The sequence below is a fragment of the Pseudonaja textilis genome, chromosome 9 (assembly GCF_049901715.1).
Source record: "Pseudonaja textilis isolate UNSWEBS1 chromosome 9, rPseTex1.2, whole genome shotgun sequence".
NCBI lineage: Eukaryota > Metazoa > Chordata > Lepidosauria > Squamata > Elapidae > Pseudonaja > Pseudonaja textilis.
Window position 1 is genome coordinate 18498990 of NC_141998.1, and position 26396 is coordinate 18525385.

At 41.1% G+C, this 26396-nt stretch overlaps 1 protein-coding gene across 3 annotated transcripts in view; it reads left to right on the forward strand.

Annotated features, from left to right (window-relative positions):
* Positions 1 to 26396, forward strand: part of FLI1 (Fli-1 proto-oncogene, ETS transcription factor) — a 110685-nt gene that overhangs the window by 68150 nt on the left and 16139 nt on the right. For all 3 annotated transcript variants that reach the window (XM_026709033.2, XM_026709031.2, XM_026709032.2), the window contains 4 exons: positions 8044 to 8255; positions 15579 to 15736; positions 19839 to 20042; positions 26086 to 26154. In XM_026709033.2, coding sequence (XP_026564818.2) covers positions 8044 to 8255; positions 15579 to 15736; positions 19839 to 20042; positions 26086 to 26154 — 643 coding nt within the window. The remainder of the gene's footprint in view (positions 1 to 8043; positions 8256 to 15578; positions 15737 to 19838; positions 20043 to 26085; positions 26155 to 26396) is intronic.

Consider the following 26396-nt stretch of genomic DNA (forward strand, 5'->3'; position numbering starts at 1 on the left):
AAATCATGGCTGACAGTAAAAGACAATTCACAACTGTCAAGATTTCTGCCCTGGTAAGCCTAAGAGTAAGAGACCATTCAATTAGCTTTAAGGGATTTTTTCAATCTACCAGGAAGATGGCGGGGGACGGGGGGGGGGATAGTTTTCATAAGTGAGCATATATTTTGCATTCAATAAAAATGACTTCCAATGTCTCCAAGATCTTCACCAAAAGCTTTTGCAATCAGAATGAATAGCTTGACTAACAAGAGTACTTGGAAATTTATGTAAGGCATCTTTTCATATTCTACACCAGGAGTCCCCAAATTTGGCAACTTTAAGATTTGTGGACTTCAACTTCCAGCTGGCTGGAGAATTCTGGGAGTTGAAGTCCACAAGTTTTAAAGTTGCCAAGTTTGGAGACCTCTGTTCTACACCAAGGGTCTTCAAACGTGGCAAGTTTAAGACTTCAACTCCCAGAATTCCTGAGCTAACATAACTAGAGGAAGAATTCTGGGAGTTGAAGTCCACAAGTCTAAAAGTTGCCAAGTTTGGAGACCTCTGTTCTACACATTTCTTGATGGCATGCCATTTAAAAAAAGAAAACCTGGGGAATTCTGGGAGTTGAAGTCCACATCTTAAAGTTGCCAACGCTGAGAAACACCAAGTCTCCTTCCAAATCAGAACCTGTGACTCAATGGGAGGAGATCTCATCTTTTGCATATTATTATCACTGACATGATCCATTCAGTGCTAAAAGATCTCACTGTTAAATAACCCTGTTCCACAATTTCCCGGTAGCAGAAATATAATTTAAAGCCAGCCTGCAAAGAGCTGAAACATAACCCTGTCATGTGACTGCCTTTTTCCAATGTATTCATCTGAGAAGTGGTTGGGGTTTGCAAACTAGTCAGTTTTTAAAACCATCTTATTCCTGGCCCAAAGCATCTCCAGCTGAATTGACCATAAAACCTGCTAAAACAATATTTACAACTGCGTCTTGCAACAGGCCACTGTGTATTTATAACCCAGGGTCAATGCTGACAAATAGAGATGCCTAATTATTTCCCAAGAAAAATGAAGGAAACAACTGGAGAGAAAGATCGGTGGGTGGAGGAATGAATCCATACGCGTAAACAGGGAAGAAGGAAGAAGTTTCTCCAGGCATGCTCTGTGGGCAATTGAGGGTGCTGTAAATTATTATGTACAAGCCAGATGTAAGCATTCGGGGAAAGTGGAGCATATTTCATAAAGGAGGCGAGTTCAAAATCTTGAACTGATTTGCCAGCTCAGATCAATCTACCAGGTCCAGATGGTGCTTGTTGTGATTAGCATTATATGTTTAGCCTGGCTGCCAGATCAGCTGCAGTACTCTGGCTGGGACACAGCTTTGCTTCAGACTAGGAACAGAGCCTGAAAGAGTCCTCATTTTGTCTGTTGTTGTTGCTTCTTTGACCCATGTAGGATTGCTTGTTCAGCTCTTCCTTCTTGCTCAAGGACAAGTCTAGGTGCTTGAGTGGGGGAGGGGAATTCTCATTCAATTGCATCTGAGTCTCAGAGATAGTCTGGACAACTCCCTGTTGCCCACACTTGGTGAGGGTTTTCCAGAAAAGATTTGTCCAAACATTTTTCTAGAAGAGATTTATCCAGAAGAGATTTGTCCATTGTCTTCTTCTAGGGTTGGGAAAGAGTGTCACCCAGCTGGTTTTGTGCTTAAGGTGGGACTTGAACTTGCAGTCTCCTGCTTTCTAACCACTACATCAGTGGCTCTCGTGGAATTGTTAGCTGGTAGAAAAATGACATTATTCCAAACATAAAAGGTGGGGATGGGATTCAGAAATTAAGCAGGATCTGAGTGTGAATCTTGTTTAAATGAAATAAGATCTACATGGACATCCTAGACCAGGTTTACCATCAGCCCATCAGCCATGGATTGTGGTTTACCAGATGGCTGGTCCAACTATTGTTTTTTGCAGTCATGGTACACCAAGAGTTTATCAAGCTTCTAATAAGCCATCATGTGTGGCTGATGTACTCTAGTTGTATTCTGTTTGGCTTTGTTAGTGTTTGGGGACAAACCCCCAAGCAGAGTGCACAGCAGCAGTCAGGCCAGGCAGCCAAATGAGAGAGAGGCTGGGCCCAAGAGTATACACACACTGGAGACAAAAACACTGTTTTGTTGTTTTAAATAGTTGTTTAATCCATTCAGAGTATAAGCATTGTCAATCAGTCCATATGTCATTCTCCAATATATCCATCCAGTAACCTAGTCCATTAACTAATCAGTACAATGTCTTTATCTGCTTGTAAATCTTCTCCTTCCGATACCTTTCTCTCGAAGACAACGCTGAGTATGCACAGGATATCAGCTCACCAAGTAAACAGTCCTTTTGTTCAGTAGAAACGGTATCCAGCACAGTAGCCAACAAGCAGACGTCTCATACAGGAGTAAACAGCAGGCAGCAGAGAGACGGACCAGACCAGGGACCAGACCAGGAAGTGTTACGTTTCTCTTACTGCCTTTATTGCTGCTTGCAACCGCACCCTTAATTATCTAATTACATTGCATTTTGGTGCTTAAAGCTACAAACACTTAAACCTAGGTTTATATATTTAGTCACCCAAAACTAGTTGGTGTATCCATATACCCAACAGGCTTGATGGATTATAAGTTGTATGATCTACTCTGGACATGAGTACAATTTTTCACCAGACCTATTTCTGTGTCATTAGCTAACCTTTTCATTGGGGATCATGAAACAGTCACTTCAGGTAGCAGACCAATGAATTGTGAGATGGACCAAATACATCTGAATGATGCCCATAAGGTATCAAACCAATTTGCCAGTCAAATGGGGGTTTGGTCATATTGCCACCAGTGGAGAAAGGACATATTTCTATAATTGCTTCAAGTCCCAGTGGGGACCCAAGGCACCTCACCTCTAGAGAAGGCCTTTCTTCATCAGGTTGTTCTACCTGTGGGCCCTGCACAAAAGCAAGTGAAAGAAAGACAAGGGCTATCTTGGGTGGATGGATGGATGACTGAATAAATGACTGAATGGATGGATGGATGGATGAATTGGTAATTGGTAGATAATTTTCCTATCTCAGGTAAAGAATTTCCTTAAATCACTCTTGCCAATTGGTGAAGTGAAGTTTTCTTTGACGTAGAGCAAAGCCTACAGGATATAACTTGGTTTTCTCCTATTGAGATGAGACACCCCTAGAAAGACATTACAGTAGGACACCAACCAACCAATCCCTACTGGGTTGTATTTAACTCATGTGGCCAGCATGACTGTATGCTGAGACCAGCCAAATGGTGTATTAATGGGGAAATGATGTAAATTAAATGGTTGCCTATTTCCATATTTTAAGTATATAGTTATTGTGTTTAAGCACTACAGTGGAAGAAGTTATGAACTGAGAAGGATGTTTTGTTACTACATTTTGTAATTAATGAAATAAATGACCAAGCCCATCACAAAACAAAGTGGCATCTATCTTCTTTTAAACTGCTCTCTTTCTTTCTCTAGAGAAGTCCCTACTCCACCCATCTCTGGCTTTAACAGATAATTCTATTATCTTTTGCATGACTGTTGAGATAGAGGAAAAAGGAAGTTAATTAAGAACTCCTGATATTCATTCCCTGATTTCATTCCTTTCATGTGAGTGATTGTCAATTTCTTTCTCGCCTGTCACAAAATAATGTGATGAATTTACTGGAATATGCAGCATGGCTGTGATAAAAATCACCTGGATGAAATGTAAACGTATTTTGCAATGTAATGTTATAAGAATAAGCCACAGTGAGTTGCAGACCTTTCTCTAAATATAGATCAAATCTTGAAGATCACAAGTGAAAGTGTGCAGACTGTATCTTCCATTATGAAATAAAAGCTCAAAATAACTTATATTAAAATTGAAATCCCTAACATGGCTTATCAGTTGGTGTTCTCTGAGTTTGCTTAGCTTCCTGTAGACATCTCATTTCATAATTCCCTCAACACTGTCCAACTATTTCCAAATCTGCACTATTACTATTAATCTTCTCATCACTCCTTATCCCCCATCCCCTCCCACTTAAACCTGTATGACTGTAACTTTGTCGCTTGCACCCTTACGATTTATATTGACTGTTTCCTAATATGATTTGATTGCTTATTGTACCCTATGACTATTATTAAGTGTTATACCTTATGATTCTTGACTCTTGATGAATGTATTTTTTCTTTTTATGTACACTGAGAGCATTTGCACCAAAGACAAATTCCTTGTGTGTCCAATCACACTTGGCCAATAAAGAATTCTATTCTATTCTATTCTATTCTATTCTATTCTATTCTATTCTATTCTATTCTATTCTATTCTATTCTATCACCAGGACAGGCAACATCATCAGTGTGCTAGTGAAGTTCCCTGAAGGAAGGGAATCAAGCTCAGAGAACCCAGTGGTGGGATTCAATTTTTTTTACTACCGGTTCTGTGGGCGTGGCTTGGTGGGTGTGGCTGGGGAAGGATACTGGGGAAGGATCTCCAGTCAGAGGTGGTATTTGCTGGTTCTCCCAATTGCTCAAAATTCCCACGATTGGTTCTCCAGAACGGATCACAACCTGCTGAATACCACCTGTGGAAGAACCCAACAATTGAATCCTGGCCTATATAGATCCCATGATATGGTTTATTAGTGTACAGTTGGTACATTTGAGGTGTCTGGTGGGTATATGGCTGTCCTGTTTTGTTGTACAATTACCTCTCAGTCACCATGACTTTCAGTTAAATCCCAAAGAAGACCTCCTGAGCAAATATCTCTCATGGTGGAGTTTTAGGCAGCTAAACATAAGCAGCCGAAGAATAGAATAGAATAGAATATTGCCCACGTGTGATTGGACACACAAGGAATTTGTCTTGGTATAGATACTACAAGCTACAAGAGTGATGCAAAGAGGTGAATAAAGCAATAACAACAGCATCCTTAGTTTACAATCCAAAGTGAGATTAAAAACACATCCAAAGAGATTTAGAAAAACTCTAAGCCACCCTGAAAATGAGGACAGACCCATAATATTACTAAAAAAAAACCACCACAAAACATCTCACTCTCTGCCCTATGGATGCATCCTAACCTTCCAGGTGAAGATTAGTTTGAGGAAAGTTGTATAAGGCAGCAGAAGGCCTATGTTATGAATTTTCCTTGCAACGCTTCAGGTCTAAACCTTCAATTATCTGGCAAAGCTCTCGCCCCTTGGACTCTTGCCACAAAAGCCTTGGTCTAAGTTTTGGCCTGCAACAGGTTTATGAATTGTTTTCTGTAGGAATTCTTTCCATACCTCTGTTAACTTCTGAAGGTGTTTTTCTTCCCTGCGCCCTGCCTTCCTTTTGCCAGTCACCCCTGTATAAAAGTCAGTCTTCTGTTTTGCGAATTTGCCTCGAGAGACACAGGACTGGGCTGTGTCAGCAGGCACAGAAACTTGGTTGGGTCTTGGCTCAGTCACCGACAGAGCCCAGAGCAATATGCCAGGAATGTAGCATAAAAATGAGGAAAGCTAAAACTGGCCTACTACCAAAGACAACATCAAGTAAGATATTAAAAAAACAAGGCATCTGTCTCAGGTCTAGTCTAGACCGCTGGACAGAGACCAACAATTCTGTAGTGTAGAAGGCAGTGTCCTTTTGCTCTGTTGGATGGTAGTTATGCTTTGATTATGCTTAGGAACTATATTATAGGACCACTATACCCTACCCTACCCTACCATACCCTATCAAATCCTACCCAACCTTACTCTATCCTACCCTACCCTACCATGCCATACCATACTCTACCATACCCTACCAAAGCAAACCATACCATACACTACCCTATCCTACTCTACCCTACCAAACCATACCCAACCCTACTCTACCCTACCAAACCATGTCCTAACCTACCCTACCCTACCAAACCATACCAAACCAAACCAAAGCAAACCATACCATACCATACCATACCATACCATACCATACCATACCATACCTTACCCTACCTTACTCTACCCTATCCTACCCTACCCTACCCTACCAAGCCATACCCTACCCTACCATCCTAAGAACTATATTATAGTATCTCTATATCTGTAGAGGTACTATCAAAGGGGATCAACATGATTATTTCTTCCGTATATGATACATCTTTGTTGAATATGGTCAACCCCTTCTCCTTCATGGCTAGCTTTCCAGGGTTTCATACATTCTCAGTATGAGTCTTGGTGGCACAGTGGTTAGCAGTAGTGCGGGCTACTTCTGCTGACTGCCAGCTGGCCTGCAATTTGGCAGTTCAAACCTCACCAGGCTCAAGGTTGACTCAGCCTGCCATCCTTCCAAGGTGGGTAAAATGAGGACCCAGATTGTTGGGGGCAATATGCTCACTTTGAAAACTGCCTAGAGAGGGCTGTAAAGAGGAATGTAAGTCTAAGTGCTAAGTGCTATTGCTATTGTCCATAGCTGCCATTATTTAATGTGTGGATGCCAGGATTGAAATATTGGCCATCCTGTGTAACACAGCACATCAGAGCTGACTTTTGCATTATATATTTCCAAGTTGTCCTGGCCATAGGCTCCAGCAGATGGGTGGTGCCGAATAAAATAGCACTCCAAGTGACTGATGAGGAAAGCTGCATCCACATGGTTACTTTTTCCATGTAGCAGAACATTTAGTTCAGTCGTCTCCAATTCAGTTATTTTCCCCCATCCATCATGAAAATCTTGTCAGCTCCAAATGCAGGGAGTTACGTTCACCATATATCCATAAAGCAACCGTCTGGAGAAAGATGGCTCGGCTCTTCTGAATTTGGCAGGTTACCAAAAACCAAGGGAGGTGACAGCGTGCAGTTCTTCTGCTCTAGATTCTTCCAGCTTGCTCAAATTAAAGCAAAGAACCCATAAGTTTGGTTCAGTGGCTGGGTGGAAACACAAAAGTTTCTGATTCGCAAGGCTAGTAATAATATGATGAAATATACATAATCTTTGTCTTCCAACTTCCAACCTTAATTTGCACATTATAATTGTAATAGATTCTTTTATATATCAATGTATATAATACTATTTTTCCAATTTGTGCTTATTATTATTTTTAATTATTTGTTAGAGTTTTACAGACATCTATTTGTTTGGGTTTACAGACAACCATTTGTTAGGGTTTTACAGACATCTATGTCTGTAAACAATACCATTCTCTTTTTATAATCCTTTATCACTTTCTCCATAAATATATTTAAACATCAATAGCATTTCTTCATACGGTATTTCTTGCCCACTGCTGTATCACTAATATTTTAATATATTTAATATATTGACCCAGTCAATACACTGTACACAAAATATGTAAGGTTTTTTAAGGAAAACTACAAATAAAACAAATATGTATATATATAAGATTGATTTGTCAATCGCTACAAGATAATATAGATAAGAATAAACATAAGCATGAATACAGGAAATAGGTACATATAACTGGGGACAATAGGACAGGGATGTTAGCAGTGGTGGGATTCAAATTTTTTTTACTACCGATTCTGTGGGCGTGGCTTGGTGGGTGTGGCAGGAGAAGGTTACTGCAAAATCTCCATTCTCCATTCCCTCTCCACTCCAGGGGAAAGTTACTGCAAAATCCCCATTCCCTCCCAACCCCACTAACCTGCTTTCCAGCTCCATTCTCCCATGCAGGCAACAAAAGAAGACCCAGCCAATCAGCTGGGACTCGGGAGGCAGAGAATAGAGGGGGTGGGGCCAATCAGAGGTGGGATTTGCTGGTTCTCCGAACTACTCAAAATTTTCACTACCGGTTCTCCAGAACTGGTCAGAACCTGCTGAAAAGCACCTCTGAATGGTAGGCATGATTGTGCACATGCTATATATATAAATATATATGAAAGTTTCTGATTCAATTTGCAACTCTGGGGTGAATGCCAGTTTCAGATCGAGCCTTTCTGGTTATCTCTTTGCCAGCCATGAGAAGGAGATATAAGCTGAGCCTGTAATCCGGGTAGATCACCCGCTTTAATTTCTCTTTCTTCTGTTGATATCTAGGAGGCTCTGTCAGTGGTGAGTGAAGATCAATCCCTCTTTGATTCTACCTACGGAGCTGGTGCTCACCTTTCCAAAGCAGACATGACAGCCTCAGGAAACCCGGATTATGGTCAACCACACAAGATCAACCCTTTACCTCCCCAGCAAGAGTGGATCAATCAGCCAGTCCGCGTCAATGTTAAGAGGGAATACGATCATGTGAACGGATCCAGGTAAGGATGGACAAGTGCCTATTTGAAGCATGATAAATCCGGCTATCTTATCAAGGCTACAACTATGCAGTCAGCCACCAGATGGCAGCAAAGATATACAAATAGTTGTCACTTTGCTGCCATCTGGAGGAATTTTAAGAATTTGGTATCTCAGATGTAACTAGACATACTATCAGAAAGATGATGAGAGTGGGGCACGTTACATATTATACGTCTGGGCTCTCTTTGATTCATTAACTCTGTCTTTCTCTTACACACGCACACAAATGTACAAGCAAATCCATTCATAAAACCACTACCAAGAGAAATGACAGGAAAGCAATTTTCCTCTCATAGTTGCTGGATAATCAAAGTGATATGTCATATCAGTGTGTATTGCATAGATTTCCTTAAGCCAGATTCAAATCAAAACATGCATTGACTCTTTAATGATACTTTCAGCCCATGATCCAAGAATTGTACCAGTATCCTGACTCCTCCTCTCTTTGCAACCATGCACACATTCATTCCTTGCTCTTTAACCTTTTGTGACATCCCTATTCAGGAAGAAGTAGGGGGTTGGACTAGAAGACCTCCAAGATCCCTTCCGTTATTCTATTCTATTCTATTCTATTCTATTCTATTCTATTCTATTCTATTCTATTCTATTCTATTCTATTCTATTCAATTCCTATTCCTATTCCTATTCCTATTTCTATTCTATACGATTCTTTCCTTAATTGTATTGTATTTTATTGTATTGTATTGTATTGTATTGTATTGTATTGTATTGTATTGTATTGTATTCTATTCTATTCTATTCTATTCTATTCTATTCTATTCTATTCTATTCCATTCCATTCCATTCCATTCCATTCCATTCCATTCTTTCCCTATTCTATTCTATTCCCAGTGAAGATGTATCTCTGCCAAATATGAGCAAATTAAGAAGCAGTCCCCACAGGGAGACCAGAGGGGAATAATAGCTGGTGCATAATGGGGACAATATGGGGACAATATGTAATTCTGGGCATGCCAAACCAGTTTCAAATTATTACCCTCCTAAGGAGAAGCAGATAAATATTTGTGAATGTAGGTCTGGATTGAATTATTACTGCCGTTGTTGTTTCACAAAGACGTCCTCAAGACAGCTGGAACAAACGCTTCATTGATTAGCTTAAAGATTGGACTTTGGCGATTGAACAGGTCATGAAGGTTTGTCTGTCTGTTTGTTTGTCAAACGTGTACAAGATAGCAGATATAAGTACAAACATAAACAGATAACAGATAATCAGAGTTGGAAGGGACCTTATAGGTCATCTAGTCCAACCCCCCGCACAAGCAGGAGACCCTACACCATTTCTGACAAATGGCAGCCCAATCTCTTGAAAGTCTCAAGTGATGGCATTCCCACAACTTCTGAGGGCAAGCTGTCCCATTGGTTGATTGTTCTCACTGTCAGAAAGTTTCTCCTTGTTTCCAGGTTAAATCTCTCCTTGTTCAGTTTCCATCCATTATTCCTTGTCTAGCCTTCAGGTGCCTTGGAAAATAACTTGACCCCTTCCTCTCTGTAAAAGCCCCTCAAATATTGGAACCCTGTTATCATGTCTCCCCTGGTCCTTCTCTTCACTAGACTAGCCATGTCCAGTTCCTGCAACCGTTCATGGTATGTTTTAGCCTCCAGTCCCTTAATCATCTTGGTTGCTCTTCTCTGCACTTTTTCTAGAGTCTCAACATCTTTTTTATAATGTGGTGACCAAAACTGGATGCAGTAGTCTAGGGTGTGGTCTTACTAAGGCTTCATAGAGTGGTAAACATGGACGAAGGAAGTGAATACAACTAAACGGGGACAGTAAGGCAGGGATGGTAGGCATGTTGGTGCACTTATGCACCAGTGGTGGGATTCAAATTTTTTTATTACTGGTTCTGTGGGTGTGGCTTGGTAGGCATGGTGTGGCTTAGTGGTTGTGGCAGGGGAAGGATACTGCAAAATGTCCATTCCTTCCCAACCCCACTAACCTGCTTTGCAGGGCAACAAAAGAAGACCCAGCCGGTCAGCTGGGACTCGGGAGACAGAGAATAGATGGGAGTGAGACCAGTCAGAGGTGGTATTTGCCAGTTTTACAAACTACTCAAAATTTCCACTACTGGTTCCCCAGAACTGACCAGAACCTTCTGCATACCACCTCTGTTATGCACGACCCCTCTACGAACCTCTTAGGAAGGGAGTGAAGTCCACAGTAGACAGTTTGAGGTTGAAGCTGTGAAGGTTTGGGGACGTAACAACAATTATTGATGTGACACTTCTCTATTGCCAATGTAAGTGCATCAACCATCTCCAAGTTTTCTTCTAAATGACCAGTTTGCAGGTAAAAGAAATAAAAAAGGAAAATGGGTTAAAAGAAACCCATCAGTTTTATAGTTTGGGTTCATACTGGGATAGTGGAAATAGTTGTAATGAGCTTTTCTAAAAACCAGGAGATTCTCTCATGGTTCCTCCCACATCATGTGTGTGGCTTAATTCATCTTGACCTTTGGTCTGGCTTATGTCATTTCCCCATGAGTGATCACATAGCATCTTGGTAGCATCATCCATTCATCAACATGCAGTGATGCAATGCCTGTCCACATTACTATTATTTTGGCAGAACAATAGTTGTATAATTCTACAGGCTCATCTACCGTTCCTATTTGCTGTAGCATGAAGATGTTTCAAAAACTATTTTTAAAGGAAGTAGCCTTGTTACGCGGCTGTTGTCCCATCTCTGATGGAGACAACCTATATTTGTCTTTAGCTGTTCTAGTTTTTAAGTAATGTTTTCAATAAAGGAGATTAGCTCAGGGATGAAAGGAGGGGGTTTTGGTGCTATCTGAGCTTTGTTGTTTTCTGACAGACATTATTTCATTATTCAAACTATATTAACATCATCAGGGTTAGAAGGGAGTGGGGTTTGCGGAGTGGAGGAGAAAGAGAATGGGAGGAGGAGGAGGAGGTGGGAGGGAAGAGGGCAAAAACTGCCAGGGTTCTTGGCGCTCTCTGAGCTGGTTGTTTTCTTCCAGATGTTTCATTACCCAAGGTAAGTATACACCTCATTTGGGTAATGAAACATCTGCAAGAAAACAAGCAATCTCAAAGAGCACTAACAACCTCTCAAAATAGTGTTTTTCTTCTTTTTCTTCCCCCAACACAAATCTCGCCGTATGAATGATGTACAACGTCTCAGCGATGGGGTTGCTGTAAACATAGCCAGAGGCTGGGATCTGTCCATCTCCTATTGGCTATTTTGTGCTGCACAGATTTCCTTGGTCATTTTAGCTTGGGCTACAGGAAAGTCTGCACACTTGACTTCTGACCAACGTTTTTCAAAGATAAGCCTGTGTTAAGCAGGCTCTTTATTTACTCCTTTTTCCCCCCAAAGAGCAGTGAACCTGACTTAGAAAAAATCAATAATTAAATGGGATGCATATGTGCACATATGGGAGTGATGTTGGCTCCCTCTCTCCCTATATCTGCAGGCCAGCTGGGGAAGACTCCAGAAAACACTCATCCTCTTTTTCTATTTTTTTCCATTAACTTCAAGTGCTGCTTCTTTTTTCCCCCAAATCTGCTTCATTCAAGATTCTGAGGGAAAAGCCCACGTGCAAAATTAACTAAAGAGGAGGTGCAAAATAGATTGCTTAGGTAATAAGAACAATAAGGATAATAATATCCGCTTCCCTTCTCCTTGAAGGCCAATTAATTCCACTTCAAAATACAAAATACAGAAATGTTGAGAGTTAGGATTAACTCATCCAACTTTGTAATGCTTGCACGGTATTATTTTTATTTACCAAGTTTTTAATTGGTTCTTGAGCTCTGAAATATTCTTTACGCTTTCTTGAGATACACTGAGTTTTGATGCTGGTGGAGAAACACTCTTTATTTGAAGAATCAGGGTCTTTTATATGTTGTGTTTATTGGTACAGATATTTTAAGAATAGCCCATAAAACATGAAGTGTGATTGTTGCCTAAGTGCATAGAACACACTGATATCAGAGGCAAAAAAATTTTTTTTACATGTAATATATCAAATGGCTTTAACTAGTTATCATCTGTGGAATTCCTTCCCTTTATCTAGCTTTCCTTTTGAGGGGGGAATTACTGGGATAATAATATCTGCTTACTTCTTGATTAGCTACATCAGGGGGCTCTAAACTTGACAACGTTAAGACTTGTGGATTTCAACTCCCAGAATTCCCCACCCAGCCATGAAGTCCACAAGTCTTAAAATTGCCACGTTTGGAGACCATTCTTCTACATGTTAAATGGGGCTTCTGAATGTTACCTGGAAAGACATTTCCATCTTGAATCCTGGCTGATGTCAGCTCTTTTCTCCAAAATATTTCTACCCACAAAGCAGTTTTCAACTGACTGATGAGTAGTCATGCTTCTCTAGCCTTGAACCCCAGCCCAATAGGCCTTGTTACCATGTTTCTCAAACTATGCAGCTAAAATAGCCACTTCTGCATCATTGTACCCCAAGAAAAAAAGTCTAAAGGGTTTGGATAATGTAAATGGACATTTCGGTAAAATGTTTGTAATAGAAATAGAAATACATCAGAGTCATGAATCTTGTGGGTACATTTTATGAATGGACAGTTTCTTGGTCCACATGGGCCTCAGTCCTGTGGTGAAACTGTATCTTCAATTAGACTTAGTCTGGACTGCCTCCATTGATGAAGATAATTTTCAAATCAAAGTCTGATTTCTGTCAGATCTCTGAATACAGCACATCCTAGCTGTCCTTTTGAAGTTCAGATTGATACTTCATTTTACCCTGGTAACAACAACCTTATGAAGTAAATTGAAAGAGTGACTTGCCTCAAATCACCAATAAGGTTCATGGTTGTTCAGACCTGAATCTGGGTGTCACCAATTTCATGTTAGTAGTTCAACCTCTATATTCGAATAGCCAATCCAATGAACTATAGTGGTTGTCATCTATGCCAGAGTGTCTCTACAATCAGGTACCTCCTAGGTCTGGTTTTACATGCTGCTGATTGTAGCTTCCAGTATCCCCAGACAATACCTCCAAGGTTAAGCTGGCTAGGAATTCTTGGATTCATGTAAGATACATGTTAGAAGGGACTTCCTTAGGTCATCTGATCCAACCTCTTGCTCAATGCAGAAATGCACAAAACTATTCCAAATCTGTGCCATCAAGCCCACATTGAGGTCTTAATATCTCTGGACAGCATCAAGTTGGCAAAGCTTGACGTAGACCCAGGCAGGGTTAAATAATAAATTTATCACCTGATAGCAGTTAATGTCATTCTGTCTTGTCTTTCCACATTGGCCTGTTGGCAATCAAATTGTGCTTTGAAGAAAACTATAAACCCTTAGGTGGAACTGCAGAATGCCAGACATTTTGTACTCCAAAAATCATTATAGTTTTAAATATCTGACACAAAGAATGTCTGTCACCCATGAGAAATTGTTCTTTCTTTCTTTCTTTCTTTCTTTTTTTCTTTCTTTCTTTTTTTCTTTCTTTCTTTCTTTCTTTCTTTCTTTCTTTCTTTCTTTCTTTCTTTCTCTCTCTCTCTCTCTTCCTTCTTTCTTTCTTTCTTTCTTTCTTTCTTTCTTTCTTTCTTTTTCTTTCTTTCTTTTTCCTTTCTTCTTCCTTCCTTCCTTCCCTCTCTTTCTCAAACTTACTTTCTCTCTCTCTCTCTCTCTCTCTCTTTCTCTTTTTTTCTCTCTCTTCACTCCTGCTGTTGCTTAAAACTTTTCCTGCCTGCCACGGGGACATTAAAATGATCAGCAATTTGCCTCTCTAAAGACCGCCTTTGGTTCCATGCCTGGAAAAACAGTAGGCGAAATCATACAACCTTAAGTTCTAACATGTGTAAGTTATGCATCTTATTTCCATTTCCAAGCAGTCCTTTGCCCCAAAAAGACATGAGGAAAAAATTACCGTCTGCCTCTGAATATCTCGGCAGAAAGTTTATCTCCCAGCCATGATAACTATGCTAGAATAATTCTGCCTCTGTGCCTTAGCAAACAAATTTAAAGTTCTCTGTTGGAAAATCCTTCCAGGCTTGTTCAGCAGATGGGAATTTAACCAGGCAGGCATGTTCTTCTCTGTTTACTGAATGGACAGGATTCTTTCAAAACTTGTTTTTCTTGTGGCTGTTGGTTGCGTCAAGTGACATGGTTCATGAATTCAAAGAAAATGTCATAAATGAAACATAGCAATAGAATCTAGATATGTCTACCAGTACTAATGGGTATGGAACTCATCACTTCAGCTGGCTGATATATAAAGGACTTCATTTGTGAGTTTAAGGTTCTTCTGTGCCTAGTTGGGATGTTTATCCCTACTGCTCTTTTACTGACCTGACATAAGGATGGAGGTTGCCAAGTGACTAAGTAGAGAGACATTGCTGACTTTGGGGTCTTGCATTCTTCTCCCCTATGTTTTTGAACAGTGATGGACAGAATCTCCCAAATAAAATGGAAGGTCATCTCAACTTGTTTGGGTGGATAAAGTGTGCGATTATAATAATGCTGTCTAGATCAGCTAGTTGTTAGATCTCAGAAAGAGGTGGGCTCCAGATGATGAGGTTCTGTGACTTGGGAGAACTCACTGTTGAACCCTTGTGAGTCCATGGAAGGAACGGAGTTTTGGAGCAGCTTAATCTTCAGGTCCAGAGGTGAGATCATAAGCAGGACTTCCACTACTGGCTTTAGCATGGGTTGAGTAATGTAGGAAAGATATTTTGTGTACTTGAGTAATAATCCATTAAGAGCTTTAAAGAAATAATTATAAAATACCGCACCCACTGTTGATAGTGCTACATTTTCTGTCCCTGGTATGCTCCTCAGCTTATGACCATAACTGAACCCTTCTGTTGCTAAGGTCAGTTGTTAAGTGAATTTTGCCCCATTTTACAGCCTTTCTTGTCACAGTTAGTGTATCACTGCAGTTGCTCAATTATTAACATGGTTGTTAAGCGAGTGTGGCTCCCTCATTGACTCTGCTTGTCAGAAGGTCACAAAAGATGGATTACATGACCCTGCAACCCATCATAAATATAAGTCAGTTGCCAGGCAACTGGTTTTTTGATCATGTGACTGTGAGGATTCTCCCGTGGTTGCATGTGTGAAAAGTGGTCATAAGTCACTTTTTTTTTTAGTGCTGTTGCAACTTTGAATGGTCACTAAATGGATGGTCGAAAGTCAAGGACTACCTGTATTTCCGTCATGAATAAATACATTCCTTTGGCTTTAACTTCAAGTGTTGGCAACAGAAACCAAAAAGCAAAGCTGGGTTAATATTGACCTGGCGACTGTGTTTCTATTTCAGGGAATCTCCTGTGGATTGCAGTGTTAGCAAATGCAACAAACTCGTTGGTGCTGGTCCAGAATCCAACCCTTTGAATTATGGCACCTACATAGATGAGAAGAATGGACCTCCCCCTCCCAATATGACCACCAATGAAAGAAGAGTCATTGTTCCAGCAGGTAAGAGGCCACCTTGTTTCCTTTTGAGTATTTTCACTCTTGCAGAAATTTGGTCATGAAATCAGTATGAATTCTTTGTTGTTAGCTGTGAAGTCATGTATATATATACACACACACATACACACAACCATACATTTTCTATGTTCAATGTATAAAAATCCGCAATGTGTGTGGGAGAACAAATATCATCTAATATTTTCCAGTAAGCAAAAAATGGCAAAATGAACTTATTTAAGGAACTTTTTTTCTAGACCTGGGCAAATAATATCCATATAAATGTTTATAAATATTTATTTATATGCTCATAAAGATGTCTTCTCAAATAGATCAGCTTTGACAAAGTATCACATTGTAACAAAAAATTATATGACGTCTGGATCTGCTTTTTAGCTAGCAACAGGGATGACATTCATTGTTACTGTGAAATAGGAGGTTTGCAAAAATTTTGAATTTGAACCATTTCAAAGTCAACACTGCCCGTTTCAGGTTTATGGTTTCCTTGTGTCCAAAAGGTCTTTTTCAGTTATTCTGAGATAAAACATCTCTGTTTCAACTTTAAGATCCTCTGTTTCAAGCTTGAAACCCTCAAAACTAGAAAATTCTTTATCTTAGGAATGAGATAACCGTTTCAAGCAAGAAATGTTTGAAGCTTGAAGCATTCAGATATGAAACCGTTGACAAAATCATGATATGACATGATCCATGGCACAGAACCTGGTTACTTGAGGGATCATTGTTTCCCGTAATATTAGCCTGGCCAGTTTGATCCTGCAAGGTTGGCGTTCTTCAGGTTTCTTTGATTATACAATGTCCTCACTCAGGCATCAAGAGGTGTGCCTTCTCTAAAGTAGTGTCCCTGTGGAATGGGGTCTCCTTAAGACCCAGATGGCCCTCATTCTGCTATTGTTCAGAGAAGCCATGAAGACTTGAATCTTCTCCCAGTCCTTCAGTGAAGGTGAGACTCCTTGCTGACCATCTTTTATCTTCAACTAGCAGGGCACCTGTGCTTTGCTACAAAACTGTCTGTTCGGGCAAGTTTTGGGGGAGGAAAATAAGGAAAAACAAATTCTGCCTCTGCCTACCAGCATCCATTGGTATTCATCTGGCTAGTGTCCTGTCAGTGTGTGAGAGAGTTGAGGGCTGTTTGAAAACTGAAACAGCATTTACTGTATGAGCAAGAAGGAGACAGCAAGGAGTCTGGGCGTGGCTTAGCTCAACTATTTTGTACTAAAGCTGGTTGCTGCTCTGAAATGGAAACTCCTCTCCTCTGCTTGTGTTTTGCATTTGGAAGAGATTTCTTTTCAGGTGGGGAGGGGGAGTAGAACTCCTTAGCATCAGAGCGTGTTAATAATAATAATATGGGAAATACTAAATGCTCTGATGGTCATTTAAAAAATCCTTTCTTAGTGAGCACCTAGAAGCCAAGGGATCTTTTAGAGTGGGTAGCATACAAGTTTAATGAATTCTTACCATCAACAACATCATTAGAATGACACCATTTAATTTTTGCCCTTCGTTTGATGACACCATGGCGTATGGGATGATCCTGCGACTTCTGCTTAATAGCTAAATGACTCTGTGTATGCTTGCTTAAAAAGATTACAAGAATCCTAACGAGCAATTGCCAGAGTGAACAATAATGGACTTCAGGGAGAATGAATCAATCTGATTTTTCCAACCCTGTGTTCTTCAAATGTGTTGGATTTCCACTCCCATCACTCACAACTAAAATGATTTTGGAAATTGGCTATTGGCTGGATCCTCACATATTGGAGTTTGGAGCAAAGCAGTAAGACATTTCTCTGTCTTCCAGTTGTATGACCTTGCCAGTAACGATGATCTAATAATAGCATCATGTATTTGGTCCCCAAAGGATCAGTCAACCGCAAAATGATGACCTAGAGAGACTTTTTGGCATGATCCAGCAGCAACCTTCCCCCCTACACACACACACACACACACACACACACACACACACCTGTTTTTATACGACCCTAATCCACACAGTTGTCCTAGTCTTAAAATCAGCACCATTTATAGCGATACTCCATCTGGGCCTAATACACAGTCATGAACCCAATTCTGTATATTCCCCCTTAGTCCATCTGTATTGACTTAGCAGGCCTTGGAATTGCAAAATGAAAGGGCGAGTGGGTGGGAATAAAAGTTTGTGTTTTTTTTGTCAGTCCGTTGAGTCTGGAAATATGACTCAGACTTATAAAGCAAACTTGTCTGAGCAGGGAAGGTCATATTTGCAGAGAATTTACTACGTTTTGGAACACGCTTATAAACAGCACTCCAAAAAATCGCAATAACCATCTGTGCAAAATTTGCAAGGGGCTGGGGAAAGGGGTCAAACAGTTTGGAAAGGCCTAGTTTTCAGATTAAGGATTAGCTATCAGAGGAGGAAAAAAACAAAGCAAAGCATAAGCTTAATCTTTGGATTGAAATATATCTTTTGTGAATGGGCCAGCAGTGACTAACAAAGTAAGCCAAAAAGGCTGGCTAAGATGATGATGACGACTTTGGTACTTAGGACTTACAGAGAACTTGCAAATTACAGCTGTTGGTTTAGCAACCATTTGAAGTTACAACAGCATTGAAAAAAGTGACTTACTATACTTGTGCTTGTAACTGTTGTAGCATCCCTATAATCATGTGATCAAAATTTGGCACGTATTTATGACAGTTGCAGTAGTAAACAGTATGACAAGGTCACGTGATTGGCTATTTACAAGTTGCCCGGCCAGCTTCCAACAGAGTTGATTAGGGAAAGCCGGATTCACACAACAACTTCATGGTTCACTCAACAAATGCAGTGACCTCTGAGGGGAAAACAGGTTGTAAAATCAGATGTGACTCATTAAAACAGCTACCTTGGTTAACAATAGAATTTCTGCTCCTGACTGTGACCATTGGTCAAGGATGGAGATGCCAATTGTGCACTGTTCCATCCAGGTTGAGCATTTGGTAGTACATGTTTTGGGGGAAAGTGTACACCAAGTTGGATGGGATTCTGTTGAAACAGGCCAGATTTTGGGATGTTCTGGGTAGTGGTGGGATTCAATTTTTTTTACTATCAGTTCTGTGGGCTTGGTGGGCATGGCAGGGGAAGGATACTGTAAAATCTCCATTCCCTCTCCACCCCACTAACCTGCTTTCCAGCTCCCTTCTCCTTTGCAGGGCAACCAAAGAAGACCCAGGCGATCAGCTGGGACCCGGGAGGCAGAGAATAGATGGGGGTAGGGCCAGTCAGAGGTGGGATTTGCCGGTTCTCCCAACTACTCAAAATTTTTGCTACCGGTTCTCCAGAACTGGTCAGAACCTGCTGAATGCCACCTCTGTTTCTGGGGATTTGTGGGAAGGGAAATAGGAATTCAGATTTTGGGGAGATATGTTAGAAAAGGGAGCCCTGAGAAGAAATTAAAGATTTGAAAGGAGATATGAAACAGGTGAAGGCCAGAGTTGGTTGTATGGAGCATAGACTGGAGAAGATGGAATTGTTGAGGCAACAGATTTGGAAGCTCGGATTAAAGAATTTCAATTAAACTTTCACAGAATACCTGAACAACCAGGAGAAAATATTAGATCAAAGATCGTTAAGGCCCTGGCTCAGTTAACCAACAAGGGCGAAGGAGAAATGAATTTTAATAATTTGGTAGTACATGTTTTAGGGGGAAGGTGTATACCAAGTTGGATGGGATTCTGTTGAAACAGGCTAAGTTTGGGACTGTCTGGGGATTTGGGGGAGGGGAAATAGGGAGACAGGTTTGGGGAAATATGCTAGAAAAATGTACACCGTTTTTCTAGCCACAGTTTCTAGAAATGCCTCAAAAAGTTAATGCAGTTGAAGGGGACTCAAGATTGCAACAGCAACCACAAGGACAGAAAAGCAGTTGGAGACCACAAGTCGCTCATTAACCCCGTCCATGGCTGAGTTAAATTTCATGCCTCCAACTTGCAATGTTTCACTTAACCGTTCCTCTCCTGTAGGAACGAAACTAAAAGAAGAGATACGGGAAAATGTTCTTTCTTGATAGAGTACTGGTCATCAATCACGTAACCGCCAACACCCTTCCACCTCTCTGATTCCTTCTGATAGATCCCACCTTATGGAGCCAGGATCACGTGCGTCAATGGCTAGACTGGGCTATTAAAGAATATGGCTTAATGGAAATTGATACCAGCCTCTTCCAGAACATGGACGGCAAAGAACTGTGCAAGATGAACAAGGAGGATTTCCTCCGGGTCACTTCCCTCTACAACACAGAAGTCCTGCTGTCTCATCTCAGTTACCTCAGGGAAAGTAAGTTGCTGCGTCATTCACCCTTGCTACCTCATGACCATCTCTCACCCCACTGGGATTGGCTCATCCCACTTGGGCAGAGGAGGCCTGCTTGGGGGTCTCCTCAGCCCAATTAGTCTGGCTGACGGGGTCCAGGAGGAAGGCCTTCTCTGCCAGGGCTCCTGCCCTCTGGAACATCTTCCCCCCAACATCCCCCTGATGTGAGGTTGGCCCCAACCCACCTATCTTTTCGTAAGGGCTGAAAGACGTGGCTCTGCCAGTCGGTTTGGTGCCCCAGTTGGGAGAACAGCGCAAGGGAATGTTCAGTGGCTGACTTCTCTCCATTGGTCACTTACTCCAAGAGTATTGGAGTATTTATTGTGGTAATGAAATCTTTGCAATATAAAATTAAAGAGTATTTATTGTGGTAATGAAATGTTTGCAACATAAAATTAAAAAGTATTTATTGTAGTAATGAAATCTTTGCAATATAAAATTAAAAATCTATTGATTGCTGGATATCAAACATGAGCCCAATTTATAATAATCCATAAAACTCACATTTTCAAGCTTTTTAAAAAAATATCTATTTATGCAATGTAAGGAGCTAAGAGCCTTTCCCTTTGAGTAAGAAGAATGGTTTCCATCTCTCTCTTTTAGTAATGGACTAATTTAGTATCAGGCTGGTTGTCTGTGACAACATGAACAGTTTTTCCACATCCAATTTTCTGTCTCACAACCTTCTCCAGCATGGGGCCATCTAGAGAAGTCAGCATTAAATTGACAGCCAGCATGATCGGGACCACATTTGCTATGAATTCTGGGGAATTATTGTAGAGTCACCAACTAACTGATGGACACCAGATATGGGAAGTTGGAGTCATGGGTTGGCAACTGAAGCGAAGAGCTGTGGAAAGTCAAAGAAAAGAGATTTAAGCAAAAGGGCATAACAGATTGATAGAGTTGGAAGGGATCTTGTAGCTGATCTAGTGTAGCCCAAGCAGGAGACCCTACACCATGTTTGGCAGTCCAATCTCTTCTTGAAAGCCTCCAGTGATGAAGCTCCCATGTCTTCTGAAGGCAAGTTCTATTGGTTGATTGCTCTCACTGTCAGAAAATTTTTCCTGATTTCTAGGTTGAACCTCTCCTTGATCAGTTCCCATCCATTATTCCTTGTCTGGCCTTTGGATACCTTGGAAAATAACTTGACCCCTTCCTCGCTGTGGAAGCCCCTCAAATATTGGGACCCTGTTATCATGTTTCCCCTGGTCCTTCTCTTCACGAGTCTAACCATGCCCAGTTCCTGCAACCGTTCATCGTATGTTTTAGCCTCCAGTCCCCCTAATCATCTTGGTTGCTCTTCTCTGCACTATATGATGATGAGTGATGCCAAAAACAACTATCAATAAACTGTGCTGGCTCTGTTTTGAGATGCTACCATGAAGATTGCAGCACCAAATCAACCTTATTGTGTGCTGAACATGTTGCATCTCCAAAGTGTTGCTTCCTTCCCTAAGAAGGAAGCTTCCTTTATTTCTACCTTGTTCTCAGTGTGATTGAAAAGTTCTTTGTCCTTTCTTTTGGTGGCATTGTTTTAGTTTCCTTTCTTATTGGGAAACAACAAAGGATGTGAAGAGCTGATAACGGTGTTATCTATTATGTTCTTTCCATTCTTTCTGCTTGACTGTCCATATTTTCCAATCTGGGAAAGTCTTTATGATTTGAAACTGAATGAAAGGCAAGAAAGTTGCAGAACCTGGAGAAGTGATTATATAATAGAAGATAAATTATTTGCACACATCCAAAATTGATCACGACCACATGGTGACTTGCTTAGGGACCAACATGACTTACAACTGTAATTCCTAGCTCAATTACAGTCATAAATCAAGGATTGCTTGTAATTTATTTCCATGTGCAAATGTGCTGCTTAATCTTTTTTTAAGTAAATGCTACAGCATCCTATATAGGTTGGCTCTAAAGGACTAGCTGGTTAAATAAAAGCTTTATTAAAGATAGAGAAAATAAATCCATTTTCAAAACTTATTGTGTACCGACACACAACACACATGCACATAGAGACTGATTTGTCAGCTATATAACTGATACAATTAATCGGGTAGCCTTTCTGTACACAAAGCAGATGTATTTCCCTTACACCCGCCACAAAGCAAGAGAAATATATATATATATACACACCCAGATGGGTTAGGGAGGAAGTCTTGTTTTGTTTGGTAAAAGAGGAACAAAAAGGCCAAGAAAGGAGAAATGCAAACAGGTCATTTTAGTTCAACTCAAAACCAATTGTCAATCTGCAACGTTTTCTTCAGTCTGTCTCTCAAACGTATTTCGCTTGAATACTCCACCCTCTTCTTATTCCATGGATGGCTGGTTTCACACCAGCATCATTTCACTTAATTGCTGTTTTCTTCTCCCCAGCCCAATGCAACAGCTTGCAAATTTGTGAAGAAGGCTTTCTCTTGAGACTCTTTTTGCTTTGCAAGAGTGAGATGGCCATTGTTCTCTTTGGCTTTCACCAAGATGCTCTGATATATGTGAAGTCTTCTCTTCATTAAAGCCTGCCTACCGGCCAAGGAGGCTACTGAAAATGACTTCTTTCCAAGCATCTGTTCTTACATCTGCCAAAACACGGCCTGGTTTCTAGGTTTCTGGGTAACTCCCTTGTGGTGCAATGCCTCTGAAAGAACTGTTTTTCCAGGCTTAATTTCTTTGGGTCGTTGAATGCTGAGTTGAATGCAGAAGGTGCTCAGGAGTTCTGATTCTTATTTGTTTTGTTAGAAGGAATCTTTGGGATACTTCAGTCTTGATAAAAGAGAATATCTGTTGCTCAGGGTTGAACTATGGAATCCTTGGTGATCTCTGAGTTTGGTTTTTGTGTTGTTTTTTTCATGCAGATGTTTCATTATCAGGCTAGGTAACATCATCAGTGCTGGAAGGGAGTGAAGTTTGCATTCTGTTTACGTACTACTGGCTGGTGGACCAATTTGAAATTTCGCAAGCATGTCATAGATAATGGAAGGTATAGCCAAGATATGCAGCTAAAAAGAAGAAGACTTTGTCTGCATCCATTTTTTTTCGCTTTGGCGAAAAAAAATGTATAAAATTATTCCTCCCTCCCTCCCTTCAGGAAAACTCTTATCATGTCATATGGTCCAAAGGAAAGATCTATATCATTGGCTCAGGTATAATGCTGCTTTCAACCAAAAATGGTCAACTTATACACTGTGGCTAAAAGTGACCCCTGAGCTTCATTCTTTGGGATCCATGAAGATTGCTTTCATGACAACATTGAATGTCCTGTCTTGTCCTGTCCTGTCCTGTCCTGTCTGTCTGTCTGATCAGCCAGCCAGCCAGCTAGCTAGCCTTCTTTCCTTCCTTCCTTCCTTCCTTCCTTCCTTCCTTCCTTCCTTCCTTCCTTCCTTCCTTCCTTCCTTCCTTCCTTCCTTCTTTTCCTTCCTTCTTCATGTTCTATGCCTTGGAGACAGTTGGCTTCTCCCAATTTCACAAGGATGCTTGAAGTCTCCCATTTCTCCCTATTCCTTCCTTCCTTCCTTCCTTCCTTCCTTCCTTCCTTCCTTCCTTCCTTCCTTCCCTCCCTCCCTCCCTCCCTCCCTTCTGTCCTTCCAGCAGAACTCACTGAAATATTAGGACACATCTGAGAATGTGGCCAATACCACACCCCATCCCTGAGTCTCTTTCATGAATTCTTTCACCTATCTGGAATTAGTAACAAAAATGTCCCTAAATGGGGCGTGACTTCCAGGCATAGCGTGGTTGATCGATTGTGGCATTGCTCTGCTTAGATTTGAAAGCTTGCTCAGAAAAGATTCCAGATCTGGGTTTTCCATTGACTTGGTACTTGGCACATTTTGCTGTGTCTGGTTCCCCCCCCCCTCCCCCCCCCCACCCCAATTTGTCTTCTCCTGCCTCTTTCTTTTCAGCCTCGTAATAGGAAACACATTTTTCCTCTCAAGGTTTTGGTGTTCCCACCAGAAATATCAGACCGTTGAGCAAAGGTGAGAACTTGAACCAATAAACTCGGGGCAACTTTTCCGCTCTCAGCAAAAGTAGACCCTGTTTTATTTGACTGTTCCTTGATGTGGTTATTTCCTCCTTTTTTTTTTCCTCTTTCTGTCATGCCCACCTTCCTCTTCCCATCCCCATCCGATGTGTCGATCCACATTTTAGCTGCAAAGACAGCTCGTTTAATCTCTGGAAAGCTTTTGGACTTTGCCAGGGGAACTGGTATTCGTCACGCTGAACACCGGGAATGAGGATCTGTCTCGAATTTGCCAGAAAAACGTGTCAGCTTTAAATTTGCTTTCTCACTGTTATTTGAGAACAAAAAAAAATAATGTACAAAATGCCAGGGATATAGGCTAAGAAAGCCACTCTAGACATCTCCCTTCCACTTTGCCTAGTTTCATAGACCTCTTGTGATGCCTTCTGGGATTCTTGCCTAGATTCCTGCACCACTTGGCATGACAAAAAATATCTTATAGTTATAAAGAACGGTTGCTGGAATGGAATATGTCTAGTTTAATGAAAAGAAGGACTAGGGGTGACATGATAGCAGTGTTCCAATATCTCAGGGGCTGCCACAAAGAAGATGGGGCCAATCCAGAGGTGGTCTTCAGCTGGTTCTGACCAGTTCTGGAAAACCGGTAGCGGAAATTTTGAGTAGTTCGGAGAACCGGCAAATACCACCTCTGACTGGCTCCACCCCTATCTATTCTCTGCTTCCTGAGTCCCAGCTGATCAGCTGGATCTTCTTTTGTTGCCCTGCACAGGAGAACAGAACTGGAAAGCAGATTAGTGGGGTGGGGAAAGAATGGAGATTTTTCCGTATCCTTCCCCTGCCACACCCACCAAGCCATGCCCACAGAACTGTTAGTAAAAATGTTTGAATCCCACCACTGGGGTCAACCTATTCTCCTCTGAAGGTAGGACAAGAAGCAACGGATGGAAACTGAGCAAGGAGAGAAAGCAAACTAAAATTAAGGAGAAATTTCCTGGCAGAACAATTAATCAGTGGTACAACTTGCCTCCAGAGGTTGTGAATGCTCCAATACTGGCAATTTTTCAGAAGAGATTGGACAACCATTTATCTGAAATGGTATAGGGTTTCCTGCCTGAGCAGGTTGGACTAGAAGACCTCCAAGGTCCCTGCCCAACTCCGTTATAGCAATAGCCATAGCACTTATATACCGCTTCACAGTGCTTTACAGCTCTCTCTAAGCAGTTTATGGAATCAGCATATTGCCCCCAATAATCTCGGTCCTCATTTTCCTCAGAAGGATGGAAGGCAGAGTCAACTTTAAGCCGGTCAGGATCGAACTCCTGGCTATGGACAGTTAGCCTGCAATAGTTCAGATTAACTACTAGGAGGGAGAGAGGAAAATAGCAATAGCACTTACATTTATACAGCTGAGTCAACCTTGAGCGGTGAGATTTGAACTGCCAAACTGCTGGCAGTGGCAGTCAGCAGAAGTAGCCTATAGTACTGCATTCTAACTATTGTGCCACCACAGCTCTTCAGTTCTATAAAATACAGAAAATAGTCCTCAGCTCATGACCTTGTTTAATGATCATTTGAACTTACCATGGACTTTAAAGAAGCTACTGATGGCTCATTTTAGATGTTGTAACTGCTGTCACCATCACGTGATAGATCTTACAGGGTGGGCAGAATTAATGAGATAGAGGCTGTTTCTCAAGGTTCTATGCCATGAAAAAAAATGCGAGTGGTAATTAGCTCCTCGAATTGTATCTGGACAGTCACTGGTAACCAGTACAGTTTTCTTAAGAGAGGTTTTACATGGGTGGATCAAAAAGCAACCATAATGGCTTCTATTACTGTCTTCTGGACCAGCCGTAGCATCTGAGTGGTCTATAGCAGGGGTCTCCAACCTTAGCAACTTTACGACTTGTGAACTTCAACTCCCAGAATTCCTCAGCTAGCGCATGACCTTGGGGAAAGACTCTTGGTCCAGGGAAGGATGCAATTTCTGCAGACTAAATTCATTCTGATCATTCTTTGTAGGTAGTTCCTTGCTGTCTTACAACACACCAGCCCATACAGATCCATCCCCTCGCATCAATACCAAAGAAGGTGAGTTCTTGATATTCATTCATAATAATCTGGGTTTGTCTTTAACAGAGCGGCTTGATTTGGGGAATAATACCAAGGAAAAGGGTTCAAAGGGTTTACACAAAGTAGCTGTGTGTAAAATCCATGGCCCCAAAGAAGGAAACAAGGAATCCATCATGGAAGAGATGAATGTATAATGACAGAATGGATGCGTTAATTCAGTACAGTTGATCTGTAAATATTAACGAATAGTGTACTGTTTT